This window comes from Bos indicus, chromosome 18, assembly GCF_029378745.1.
Source record: "Bos indicus isolate NIAB-ARS_2022 breed Sahiwal x Tharparkar chromosome 18, NIAB-ARS_B.indTharparkar_mat_pri_1.0, whole genome shotgun sequence".
Classification (NCBI taxonomy): domain Eukaryota; kingdom Metazoa; phylum Chordata; class Mammalia; order Artiodactyla; family Bovidae; genus Bos; species Bos indicus.
The window spans coordinates 59,065,443-59,078,859 of NC_091777.1; the positions used below are offsets into that span (position 1 = coordinate 59,065,443).

Consider the following 13,417-nt stretch of genomic DNA (forward strand, 5'->3'; position numbering starts at 1 on the left):
CGACTGAGTTACTTCACTTTCACTTTTCTCTTTCATGTATTGGAGAAGGAAATGGCAACCCACTCCAGTATTCTTGCCTAGAAAATACCAAGGACTGCGGAGCCTGGTGGGCTGCCATCTATGGGGTCGCAGAGAGTCTGACACGACTGAAGCGACTTAGCATTAGAATGCTCCTCTCAAGAACAGTAAGCACCTTAATATTCTTTTCTGTCAACTCAGCCGAGGAAAGGAAAAAGCAAGTCAGAATCACAAAGCCTAACCTCTTCATCCCAGTTCCGTGCCTGCGGGACAAAGAGAAGGGGTTGGGGCCGTGCCTCCATTTTGTCAGTAATGCCTAACGCGGCTCCCAACATGCTTCATTCTTTCTTTTCAAAAAAAAGAAAAAAAAACACCTAGTTTAACTGGTTACTCTAGTGGTTTGTTTTCTCCATTTTCTATGATCAGTGAAAAAAAAAGTGAGCTGTGTGGTGATATGAAGATGTTTCCCTCAGGTCCCCTTTTGACTTTTCTGTGCAAATGAGGAAGGATGGACTGGCTTGACCTGGAACCTTCCAACAGAGCCTCTCTATTCATAATGAAAAAGATTGCTCAGATCCTATTTCTAAGCTGACCCGTTACACTCTTTTTTTGTACCAGTGGATATATATTTGCAATTCTGTATTTTTAAAATATTTTACTGCAATCTTATAATAAAGAACTACCTGCTTGGTATCATCACTTTGACCCAATCTTGAAAGAAAAGTTTCTTTTGCTCAGATACATGACAGATGTTCCTGGTCTTAAATGGGATGGGCAGTAAGGACAAACTTGGCCCCCTTGCCCTTCAGCCTCCCATTTCATTATTCAGTTATACCCGGTTGTCTTCACTCAGCTCAGACCTTCTCATAAACGGCTTCTCTCTGGGCCTGAGGGAGCCCACTTGTAACATGCAGATGAAAGACTAGACCGGAAACTCTGAGCCTGAGCAACACTGACCCCTGAAATGATTAGCCAAATTGGCTGTGTGTCTGTGTGTGGCAGTTTTGGTTTGGAGGGAGTTTCTGGTGGTAATTCGAATTTTAAATAGATCCCAGTCCTCCCTGAATGAAAAACAAAAAGGAAAACTGTAGGATGGAGGCAGGATCACAGGCTCAGAATTTGATGACTTCTATTAATAAGGCTAAATCTGAAGAGAGATTTTTTTTTATGTCCTGACGTTCAGACCTCCACTGGCTTTCATGTGTTCTTGGGACAAAAGCTTGACTCCTCGCTGTGGCTCCACAGCCCTCTGTCAAGCTCAGGGCCCTGTCAGTGTCTCCAGCCTCATCCTGGGAGCTGACCCTTTGCTCATGGTTCAGCCTGTCCTGGTCTCATTTACCTTTTCTCTGTTTCTAAATACCAAAACCATTTCTGTCTGACATTGTAGTTCCTTTTCTCACCTTCAGGTCACCCTGGCTCAGGCCCTTTGTCACCCTTCAAGTCTAGGCTCATAGAGGTCTCCCCATCCCCTCCTAACAGTCTCTCTCATGTTACCCAGGTTTATTGCCTCCGTATCAGTTGCCATCAGGAGAAATTAATGCCCTTCTTCAAGGGTTATTTTGAGTCCTTCCTCGTTCCCCTCTTTTTAGGGCTGATAGTGTTCCTCTTCTTCCCAGCGTGGCTGCAGTATCTGATACTGGAAATATCTTTAGATGACCGGACTATGGGTTGGGCTGAATAATCCTCAGGGAAGACCAAGAGAACAGGGCAGGTGATGAAGATGTTTCCCATGTTCTGGACATTTCAGCTGTAATTGATCTTTACCCCATGTGATTACTTAATTACTCAAAAGAAGGGTCAAGAAATATAGGAAGTCCTGAAAAGCCCTACAGAGGTGGTGTCCTCAAGCAGTGAGCTAAGATGTCCCCATGTTTAGTCTGCTGTGTTTCATCCTCTGCAGCCCCCAGATCTAAGCTCTGTCCATCCAGGACCAGTCACCATCATGGACAGCAGCTTTGCCATCTAGGAGTTCATGTACTCTTGTCAGTGATTGTGATTTCAGTGCACTGAGGATGAGCAGAAATCCAAAACCTAATGGGGCAAGAAGGAGACGCTGCCCCCCGCACCCCCCAAGAGGTAGAATATTTTTCAAGTAGGTGTGGGTGGAGAAAACAGGAGATAGTGAGACCTGGAGCCCCTTGCTTTGAGACGTCCTCATCACAAATGCCTTTGTACGTGGACTCCATAGTGTCCCCAGGTGGTGGCAGACTTTCCCAGGAGGGCCAGTCTCTTGGTTTCCATACTGCACGTGCAGTGTCCTTTGGGTGGTAGCTCGTGGACACTCCTCTTGTGATCCCCTTTGCCAAGAAACCCTGGTGCACTTTAGTCTTGCTTAGTTCAGTCATGCAGGGAGGAGAGGTAGACAAATGGGGAAAGTGGACAGAGCCTGCTGGGGTCTGCAGGAGGCTTGTGGCAGTACTTGGGGGAATCAAGGTGAGCCCAGTGAATGGAGCGTGCGCCCATCCCAAGTGTAGTTGCAGGGACAAGGCAGGTGTGGATCTGCTGGAAAAGAATGTCTCAGTTCAGGTTGGAGAACCTGGGATTGGGTTTGTTGGAGAGCCTGCATGGAATGGTTTGAGGTTCCAATGCCTTAGCTCGTGTTCCTGGGACAGCAGTGCTGAGGCTGACACTTGCCTGCAGAGGTTGGATTTGACAACTCGTGACCACACGTGAGCTGCAATGAAGGACGTGGAATTCAGCCAAGAGAAGCCTTTTCCACTGTTAGAACTGTGGCCGGGACTGAGCCTGCAGGCACCTGTGTGTGCAGGAGGATGGGAGCCTTGGGCTTGAGGGGCTGGTTCTAGCAGGTGCCCCCAGCATCCACTCCACTCCCTGGCTTTTGTTGGCTCTTTTAGCAGGCAGGCACCATAGAGTAATGGGGAAAATCTCAGGTCATTTTTTGCATCAACTTTGGTATCATTGTGTACTTGGGGTTGCTGGTGAAGAAAGCTTCATGTGCATTTGGGAAGATACCAAGAGAATCTGGAGTGTTTCCTTGGAAGATGCTGAGGTGTCAGTGGTCCATGTACATCACTGGAATGATCCCTCTTTTTCATAGTCTTTGTGGAGATTTCAGTGTTTGACCTGGATCACTCACTGTAAATGAAAATATGGTGTCTTGTGTCTGTGGATCCTTGGGTGTCCTCTTTTGTATTTTGCCTCATGCATGAGTTATCAGGGCTTGGAATGCTTTGTGTTTGTATAAGAGGGTCTGAGGCTCATTGTGGGCTCTGTGGACACTCTGTTGGACACCATGAAAGTTTGTAAGTTTGTTTGAGTCCCGCTGGGAAAATAGAAGTACTAAGGTTAAGATCACAGAATGCTTGTTATGAGGTGGTCCTGCTCGGTAGGGATCTCTGGGCCCAACCTGAGTAGAGTCATAAAGTCCTGTGATGTAGGGGAGGATGGCTCCAAAAAATCGGAGGTCAGCGATGCCACAGTGATCTGCAATCTGGAGGTTTGTCCTCTAGAAGATGCAGCTGCAACTGTCTTGCTGCCAGGCTGCATTCTCTGTTATCCACTCCCGTCCCTCCCCAAATAAGAACACATACAGGCACAGTACAGAAAACACAGAATCTTAACTGCACTGTTGGTGGTAATGTAAATGGTACTGCTATGTGGGAAAATAAAATGGAAGTTCCTTAACAAATTAATATAGAACAGGCCTACAGTCTGTCAAACCCATTTCTGACAGATATCCAAAGGAAAAGCAATCAGTTTTTCAGGAATATGTCCACAGTCCCATGAGTGTGACTGGATTTGCAGTAGCCAAGGCATAGACACAGCCCAGATGTCTCTTGACAAAAGAATAGGTTACAAAAGTGTGGTATAGAAATATTTATTATATACTGTATATTCATGAACTATTTTTTCTCTGTATATAAATATAAAAATCAAGGATCCTGCATTTATGCCAGAATGAATGAATCTAGGGAACATTATACCAAGTTAAATAAGCCTCACAAAGGAGGACAGACACTATGTAGAAACTAGAATTGTCAAACTCATAGAGCCATCGAGTAATAAGGCTGTTACCAGGAGCTGGGTGGGAGGAGAACGGGGCACTGGTAGTCAAAGAGTAGAGATTTTCAGTTATAAAATAAGTAAGTTCTGGGGATCTGAGGTACTGCATGCTGCCTGTAGTGTTTCTATATCCTTGAAATTCGCCCAGAGAGAAATAATACAGTGTACTCATAGGGGGACGTGTAACTTACTCGAGTATAATAATTATTCAGTGTATGAGTCTATGACATGATCACTTTGTACACAGTACATTTATACCATTTTTGTTAGTTACACCTTAGTAAGGCTGGGAAAGAAAAAGAGAGGTGGGGGGTGCTTTTCTCCTCTGAATGGTGCTCAGTCCAGGCTTCATGTTTCATTGATGATGCATTTTGCATACACATGTGCCGGAGTCCAGCTCTAGCAGCCAGGGAATCAGCCTGAAGAGATGAGCGGTGTCAGCAGAGAATGATGCAGCCCCTGACTCAAGGTACGGGACTGCATGTTTATTTCAAGCTTCAGGTTCTCTTTTATACTTTGACAAAAGCATTAGGCAGAAGTTTGGCATTTTCAGTTCCCCTCACCCAGATTTATTCTCTCCATAAAACATTGTTGCCCTTCAAACAGAGTTTCTGCTTCAGCGATTCTCTCAGAATCCTGTTTAACTTGTGATTACATTGTAATTCATGCTTATGTCTGGGCTGCATACCACATTCCTCAGTTTATTTCTTATCTTTCTAAATCCTGTTTGCCCCTAGCATCCTAAGCTCACTATCTCCTGAAATGGCTTCTAGGTATTAATATCTCTGAAATTCTTAATCTCTATAAGCTATAGTAAAATATGCTAGCACTACAACATTCCTTAAATTTTTAGCTTCTAACTATTCTTAATTATTCCTAAACCCTAAATTCAGCAAACTTCCTTTGCCATAAACATTTCCTTCACAAATAGGTCTCAGATGACAATCCTTCCCATGGCCTCAAGCTGCGGCCTACGTGCTCATCCTGGAACACTCTTTGTAAAGATCCTTGAACAAATGTCAATGGTTAACTTTATGGATTCTTCTCTGGGCACAACTGCAGAAGGCTTTGTGCCTTCTCATGCTCCTCTGAAGGACGATAAGCACCTTAACATTCTTTTCAGTCAACTCAACCGAGAAAATGAAAAAACAGGTCAGAATCACAAGACCTAACTCCTTCATCCCGGGTCCATGCCTGCGGGACAAGTAGAGGGGTTTGAGGCCGTGCCTCCATTTTGTCAGTGATGCCTAACGCGGCTCCCGACACACGTTTTGTACCCTCTGACCAGAGATTCCCCTTCAGGTAGTTTGTGTTGGTCCACAGCTCGAGAGTGTTTAAGATGCCCCAGTTGATTCCAGTCTGGATCCCTCACTGAGCATCAGGACTCTGAGTCCTCCCAGTTCTGAGGGCTGAGATCTGGGCTGAGGAGGGGATGCTCTATTCTGAGTGGGGATGGATCAGGGCCTGCTCTGTGACCTGAAGGATTGCCTGGTCAGCAGAGGTGCCTCCTGCTGCTGTGTACATGAGGCCTCACCAGGAGGGGAGTGTGATCTGAGGGAAAGTGTGAGAAAGTCCCATGGTGGTCTCTCAGCGGGAGTTGACTGTCCTGAGTCCCTCCTGAGACAGTGGCCACAGGGGACTGTCTGTTCCTCATGGTGAGGGCTTCACTGTGTGTGTGGTTGGGGCTCAGGAAGGGGATGTGTTGACTCTAAGCATTAAACAGTATGTTTTCAACTTTGATGATAGACCTCTGAAGATTTGTGTTGCCTGAGGAAGCCCTGAAGTTAAGGAAGAGGAACAAAAAGGAGTGAGGCATGCTTGTTTCTCAGGTAAGGTCATATTTAGTCTGTCCTTCCTGAAATGCCCTTCTCTGGACTCGCTAATCGTGTCTGACTCTGGAGTGTCCTGTGTGACTCCTGTACATGCACACTCACCCAGGCCCTGTCGTCTGTACTTATATCCCGTCTCCCCATGACCTGGTGACCTGGCCCTTGTGAGGAGGCTCCCCTGGGCACCATCCTGGGAAGGGCTTCTCACCCACAGTTTGGAGACGGGGTCTCAGTGCTGTTGGGCAGCAGGGATTGCTTAGGGCCTATCTGGATGCGCCGTCTGCTGTCAACCAGGGTAAGGAAACTGCATGTGGATGTCAGGTGTTAGTATGCACAATAGCTGGTCAAATCTGGGAATCAGATCAATGGAACCTGTCCTATCCCTTTTGTGTATCTTGACATCCTTGTAAATATATCTTACATATACACAAAGAATTATGTCTGTGTACTGTGTTCTGTTCAGTGGGTTTATTTATCTGTTTTTATACCAGTACCACATCACCTTGATTACCTTGTAATAAGTGTTGAAATAGAAAGACCTCCATCTTCCTTCTTCAAGAGTTTTGCTGTTTGCTCTTTGAATAGTTCTATGACATTCACCATGTTTTATTCTGCTTCTACAAAGATTGTCATGGCAGTTTTGATAATGAGTTAATTGGTTGATTGATCCTTTGTGTGGTTATTAAAGAATCTTTTTTCATATAGTACGTTTCTTTTGTAATCTTTATGATTTTTACTGATGAAACTTTGTCATGTGGGCAAGAAGATAAATTTACTTCTTTTTCAATTTGGGGACCTTTGATTTCTTTTTCTCATCTAATTGCTCTAAGGGTTTCAGTGCTTTGTTGAACTGTAGTGTAGAGTGTGCATCCTTGCCTTCTTCTTGACCTCAGAGGAAAAGCTTTCATTCTTTCCCCATTGCTGTGCTCTTTTCATAATGGCATTTATTATGTTGATGTTGGTATAATTTATTGTTTGTAGTTTGTTGAGTGTTCCATCTTGAAAGATTGTCAAATTTTTGTCAAATGGTTTTTTCCTGCATCGAGATGATCCTGTTTTTTTTCCCCTTTAATCTGATAATGTAGTGTGTCATATTAATTGATTTTTGTATGTTGACTTCTCCTTGCCTTATATGACTAAAATCCGTTTGGTTATGGTGTCAGATCTTTTTATTTATTTACTTATATTATTTTAATTGAAGGATAATTGCTTTACAGAAGTTGTTGTTTTCTGCCAAATACCAACATGAATCAGCCATAGGTATACATATGTGCCCTCCCTCTCATCTTCCTCCCTATCCCACCCCTGTAGGTTGTGAAAGAGCCCCTGTTTGAGTTCCCTGAGTCAGTCAGCAAATTCGCATTGGCTCTCTACTTTATATATGGTAATGTAAGTTTCCATGTTACTCTCTCCATACATCTGACCCTCTCCTTCCTCCCCTCCCCACCCCCATCTGTTCTGTTTCCATTTTCCAGATCTTTTTAATATGTGTTGAAATTGGTTTGTAAGTATTTTAATTTTGTATCAGTATTCGTTAGGGGCATTGGTTTCTAGTTTTCCTTTCTTGTGTCTTTGGGAAATCAGCAAACTATTAGAATCATGCTTGCTCCATAGAATTAGCAGGATTAGTGGTAATTCTTTTGTAAATGTTTGGGAGAATTTGGTCCTGTATTTTTCTTAGAGGTTTCTGGATACTTCTTAAATCTCTCTAGTTATAATGGGCTTCCCTGGTGACTCAAATCATAAAGAATCTGCCTGCAGTGCGGGAGACCCAGGTTCTATCCTTGGGTCGGAAGATTGCCTGGAGAAAGGAGAGGCTCTCTAGTCCAGTATTCTTGTCTGGAGAAATTCCATGGACAGAGGAGCCTTGTGGGCTACAGTCCATAAGGTCACAAAGAGTCAGATACGACTGAGTGGCTAACAGTTTCACTTTCAACACTTCTCACTTTTTTAATTTCTTAATAAGTAAAATAGTTTGTATGTTTCTGAGAATTTGCCAGTATCTCCTATATTCTGTCATTATAGGCATTATTGGTCATAGTACTTCCTTATCTTTAGAAACTTTCTTTGACCTCAGTTGTAATCACTCCTGTTTCATATCTGTTTTTAGTTCTTTGAATCTTTTTTTCTCTTTTCCTTGGTCTAGGTGGGGGTTTTCCTATACAGTTTTTTCAAAACATCAACTCTTGGTTTGTTGATTTTTATATTTTTCTACTTTCTATTGTATCTCTGGTTTCTTATTTACCTTTTTCCTTCTGCTAAACAAGTTTAGTTTGTTTTCCATTTTCTGTTTCCTAGAGATCTAAAAATAGATTTCAGATTTAAGATCTTTTCTCTTTTTTACTTAAGCACTTAACAGTTCAGACTTTCCTTTTAGTACAGTGCTCTCTGTGTGTTATAAATTTTGTAATGTTTTCTTTTCGTTTTCATCCATGTATTTAAAAATTTCCATGTGATCTGTTTTCAGACCCATTTGTGGTGTAAGAGTGAGCTGCTCAATGTCCACATTTGAGGAATTTTCTTTTTTTCTTGTGTTTATTTCGTTGTTGTCAGGGAAGATACGTTCCTGTTATCAGTCTCTTAAGATGGTTAATTTTGGCCTAACATGTGGTCTCTGATAGAGAATGCTTTATGTGTCCTTGAGATACATGTGTTTTATGCTTTTGTTGGGCCATGTGGTCTGTACATGCCTGTTCAATGTTTGCTTCATTTTTCTGAGATATCTAATGTTAGATGTATATATATTTTTATTTGTTACAGCTTTTTGATAAATTGACCATTTTGTCATTATACAATAGTTATCTCATTGCAGTTTTTTTTTTTTCTTTTCCAGTTTATTTTGTCTGATATAACAGTCTCCCCTGCTCTCTTTAGGATGGACTGTCTTTTTCCATCCTTTCACTTTTCACCTTTCCATGTCCTCACAAACGTGAGTACTACCTGTTTCACCTCTCTGACAAACTCTGTGTCTCTTGCCCTGGGATTTTCCTCCTGTTACTTCTGGTGGCCCCTGCTCATGTGCATCGTATTGTGGTGAAAGACAGGCCTCCTGGACAGCTCCTTTCATGCCACTGTAATTTCAGAAGGAATGCATTGAATGTTACCTTCCTATCATGATGTTTCTTGAGATAGTCTTGCTTAATAACTATATTTTTTTCCATATTCTTTTTGCCATGATTTTTAATTCTCCAAGAAGTTTTTTTACTTTGCTATTGTGATAATTTTTTTTTTTTTTTGGTCATAATCTAATGACTCTTCTAATTTCAAATCACTGTTTTATTAATGGAAAAAAGCAAAGAAAGTCTTTGGTTTCTGTTAATGCCTTGCTATGTAAATTTAAATGGACAAAATTTTATTTGTATCTTTGTATATGGTAATTTTATTATGAATTGAGTTCAAGTATTCTTTTTTTTTTTAATGTTTTTACCAGTTTTCTTTTGGTAGCCTAGTATAGAATCCTGTTGACAAACTCAGCTGAGTACAAAGGATACATTTTTATCATCTGAAAGATGCTGAAATACATGTGAATAAAAGGATGATATAAAAGTGTCCAAAAAGTCTGTCAAAAGACGAATCCTCTCGTGTCAGTTAATTTTTTATAGATAAGCAAGCATGCATGTGCAAGTCTGTGGTTTAGATAGAAGACATTATGATTTAAAAACTACATATCAACTTTTTTTTTCAGTTGAAATTATGTTATCAGTATAATCTGTGGCCTTGGAATTTTCCAAACAATCCTGTTAGTGTTTTAAGTAGTAAATTACTAACAGTTGTGTTTCCGTATCCACGTCTATAATGACCTTTCATGCCATTCCACATTGTTCACCTGGGACTTTTTTTTTTTTCTTCATATTAATACAATATTTATTTATTTTCGTTCTGTCAAACCCTGAGCCCACCACTTTCCCCAGGCTGCTTGGGGAGTTACAGGAAAGGGAACATACAGGGCAGACACAGGAGAAAGAATTATGGGAGGTGGAAAGAGCTCCTTCATATTGTGAAGAATATGAACTAGACCACCATCAGGCAAAAGAGCCCCATGGCCTTTGAGAGGGCCAAGCCCATGGTGTAGAAGAGCTACTGTTTCAGAGAAGGGTTCCTGGCATAAAAATGATGAAGCTCCCGAACACAAGCCCACTTCCAGCCCTGGAGCCAGCCACCCCTGCTGTGGCAGCTCCAGCTCCAGGGAACTTCGCTGCTGTATCAAAGTCCTTTGAAATGGCACTGGTTTGGAAGCTGTGGCTAGGAATAAGTGAGATGGTCCAGGGACCTGGGGCTGCCAAGCTGCTCTGGCTCTCATCGGTCAGTGTCTCCAGTCCTTCACCACCACTGTGGACAGTGATCACTCAACAGGGAGGAGGTTCTCCCAATCAGGGAGGGGGTAGAGACTAATTTGGCACAGGTGTCCATTTTCAAGGGATGAAGGCCCAAGGCTCGAGAGCTGGTCCCCCTGCAGAGAAGACAGAGGGGCAGGGAGGAGGCTCACCTTGGACTTCTTTCAAGTTTTCTTTAGAAGCCCTCTGTCAAAGGACTTTTAATGTTCTCTGTACTACTTAACTGTTAGATGCTTAACCTTCAGTTGCTGAGCCCTAGCTTCTGAGTTCAAGTGCTTCATGTAACATTTCTTACCTTCTTGATCTGAGTCGAGTTTCTCAGAGTGTCTGTGACACAGGTTGTCTTCTCTAAGGTGGGAAAAGATCGTTCTTTAATGAGCTATTACATTGATGACAGGTTCTTGCCTGTACAGTACTTATTTAATGTTTAGAGTAATACTATAGTAATTTAGAGCAACAGGAAGCCTTCAGATGCTTTTGGTCCTTGCTGCTGTTATCAACATCATAACTGCAAGTTTTGACCTTTCCATTGAAAGGGCCGTGGATTTCGTCATCTCTGAAGATGCCACTCATGTTGTACCTCATCTAGATAATGAATTGCACTCACTGGGTAGAACATAATATCTGACACTTCTGTATAGCCACAAGAGTTTTGAGCTTTATTTATTTCATGGATTTTGAACAATGATGAAAAATCCATATTAATTGGAGGATCTCATAAGGTCTTAGGGCAAAGCATAAGAAATTAAAATTAGAGATCCATAATTTCTCCAGATACCCCTGCATGGATCTGTTAGAACACATACTTGAACCAAGTCAATCCTTACCCCTTACTACCCTTTCTCTTTTGCATGAAAATGAGAACTTTTCATGGCCCTTTTGGTGACATGTGGTTTCATTTCAGGAACGACTGACCTGTGAGGATGTGGCCATCGAATTCACTCATGAGGAGTGGGTATTCCTTGACCCTGCTCAGAGGGCCTTGTACAGGGACGTGATGCTGGAGACCTACAGGAACCTGGTCTCCCTGGGTGAGGATGACTTCCTTCCGGAGCTGCCCTTGGGTATCTGCATTTTCCCTTGGGAGGCCCTAATGTCTTTCATCTGAGAGTTCTGGTGACTGGGGCATGACACAGCTTCACAAGGTTAAACTGACCCTCTTCAGACGCTGTGTCTGTTTCATGTCATATCTGAGGTTGTCCCAGAGCTTAATCATGTACAAAGCTCACTGGCAAATGCTAAAAAAAAAACCAAAAAACCCGATTTCCTATTTTCTACCTTTTGACTTTTGGCTCAGTGTTTTAAAAAATCCACAGCACTTTAGATTTCTCTCTTCTGATAACGCTGAATATCTGTTTGTTTTTGCTTGCTTGTTTACTTTTTTTTTGCTGCGCCATTCTGCATGTGGGATCTTAGTTCCCTGACGAAGGATGAAACCTGCACCCCCTGCATTGGAAATGCAGAGTCTTAACTGCTGGATCACCAGGGGAGTCCCAGAATTTCTGTTTCTGATCTGAATAGTATCTCCACATTGGAGCATGAGAAAAAGCTCTGGACAGTGGGGAGTGATGTAAAAGTAGCCAAAAATACAATGTATAAAGAAAAACGCGTATCTCAAAAGGGCTGTTTTTTTCTGTTTAGGAGTGGAACAAGTTGGTGGATTGGATCCTCTGTGGTTGTTACTTAGGAAAATGTAAGGAGAGTAGGTAGAGAGATTGTCTTTTTGATCCTAGATCCTGCGAGGGGAGCATATGTGAATCTCGCAGGCTCTTAGCTTGCCATCTGTAGGTTGAGAGCATGGTCACATCTCAAGATGCTGTGATGTCTGACGTTCATGTTGTATTATTTTTACTCTTGTACTGCCCTACCCAGTCTAGGAATGTGAACTGTTCCTGATGTTACATTCTCCTTACTTTGTATCCTTTTACCTCTTAAATTTCTTTGAAATATATTCCTGAGGGTCTGAAATTTTATCTGGTTTCCTTGCTGTGATAATCCACCTATGTTTAATTGGCAGCCTCTGGGTAGTCTCTGTGGAGTGGATTTACTAGGTAACAGAAAACTGTGATGGAGACACTATCCCTAATGTTATTTTCTTGCTCTGTACAAAGTCACCACTTGAAGCTATCCAGTAGAGTGGTCAGTATGTTCTAGGATTATGAGAGAGAAAGTATCACGAGAGCCCGATACATCTTTCCAGGTTATTTTCTGGCTTTGAAGACTCTGTCAAGGGCACTGTGACAGTGTTTTTCATGTGTATCAAGGACCATATATTTTACCTTCTGTAAATGGTATGGGAATTTATCCCAGGACAACTTTGTCCAAGTTCACATTCTCATATCTATGAGGCTATTGGCTGCACTGTTGTTCTGGGCATTGTAGGTATTTTTTATTTTATCACTGAGTTCAAATTTCTGTGTTACTCTTAATGTTTCTGTTTTGTATTTGCAATGCGTTGGATGGTTGATTGGGAAATGGTCCCTATGGTGGAACTGGTGATCAGTCCCTCTTAAAATTCTTGATATATTCTTTGTACTCATTTACTTATCAGATGTATGATTTCCACATATTTTCTCTTTTACTGTTGATTGTCTTTTCAAACTCACTGCACTTTAATGCACAGTAGTTTATAATTTTGATATAGTTCAATTTATTGATATCTGGTTTTATTTTGTGGCCTGTGCTTTTGGTGTTACATCTGGTAAATCATTTGTGGGTCCAATTTCCAGAAACATTTCCTGCATGTTTACTTCTAGGAGTTTTATACATTTGGGACTTAGGTTTAGGTCTTTGAACCATTTTGAGTTCATTTTTGTCTATAGTGTAAGATAATGTTCCAAGTAAATTCTTTTGCTGGTGGGTATTCATTTTTGTCAACATGTCTTGTTTCATAGACTGCTTCCCCCATTTAGTAGTTTTTACACCCTTGTGAAACATCTTTTGAACATTTGCACAAGAGGTGTTTTTGTTTTTGTTTTAACCATTCTTTTTAGGTATGATGCTGCTGCTGCTGCTAAGTCGTGTCAGTCGTGTGTGACTCTGTGCGACCTGACAGACGGCAGCCCACCAGGCGCCTCTGTCCCTGGGATTCTCCACGCAAAAACACTGGCGTGGGTTGCCACTTCCTTCTCCAATGCATGCGTGCATGTACACCAAGTCACTTCAGCCATGTCCAACTCTGTGCGACCCCATAGATGGCAGCCCACCAGGCTC

At 42.1% G+C, this 13,417-nt stretch overlaps 1 protein-coding gene and 1 pseudogene across 5 annotated transcripts in view; one reads left to right on the forward strand and one right to left on the reverse strand.

Moving 5' to 3' along the window:
- LOC109572285 (zinc finger protein 160-like) overlaps positions 1-13,417 on the forward strand; it is a 43,196-nt gene that overhangs the window by 11,870 nt on the left and 17,909 nt on the right. For 3 of the 5 annotated variants that reach the window (XR_011561800.1, XM_070772258.1, XM_070772254.1), the window contains exons 3-5: positions 4,439-4,510; positions 5,788-5,870; positions 11,109-11,235. Coding sequence is in view for 4 of the 5 variants with exons in the window: in XM_070772258.1 (XP_070628359.1) it covers positions 5,856-5,870; positions 11,109-11,235 (142 nt within the window). In the remaining variant the exon portion in view is untranslated. The remainder of the gene's footprint in view (positions 1-4,438; positions 4,511-5,787; positions 5,871-11,108; positions 11,236-13,417) is intronic. The other 2 variants (XM_070772256.1, XM_070772257.1) reach the window with 2 other exon arrangements.
- LOC139177255 (ATP synthase F(0) complex subunit C2, mitochondrial pseudogene) lies at positions 9,882-10,280 on the reverse strand (annotated as a pseudogene).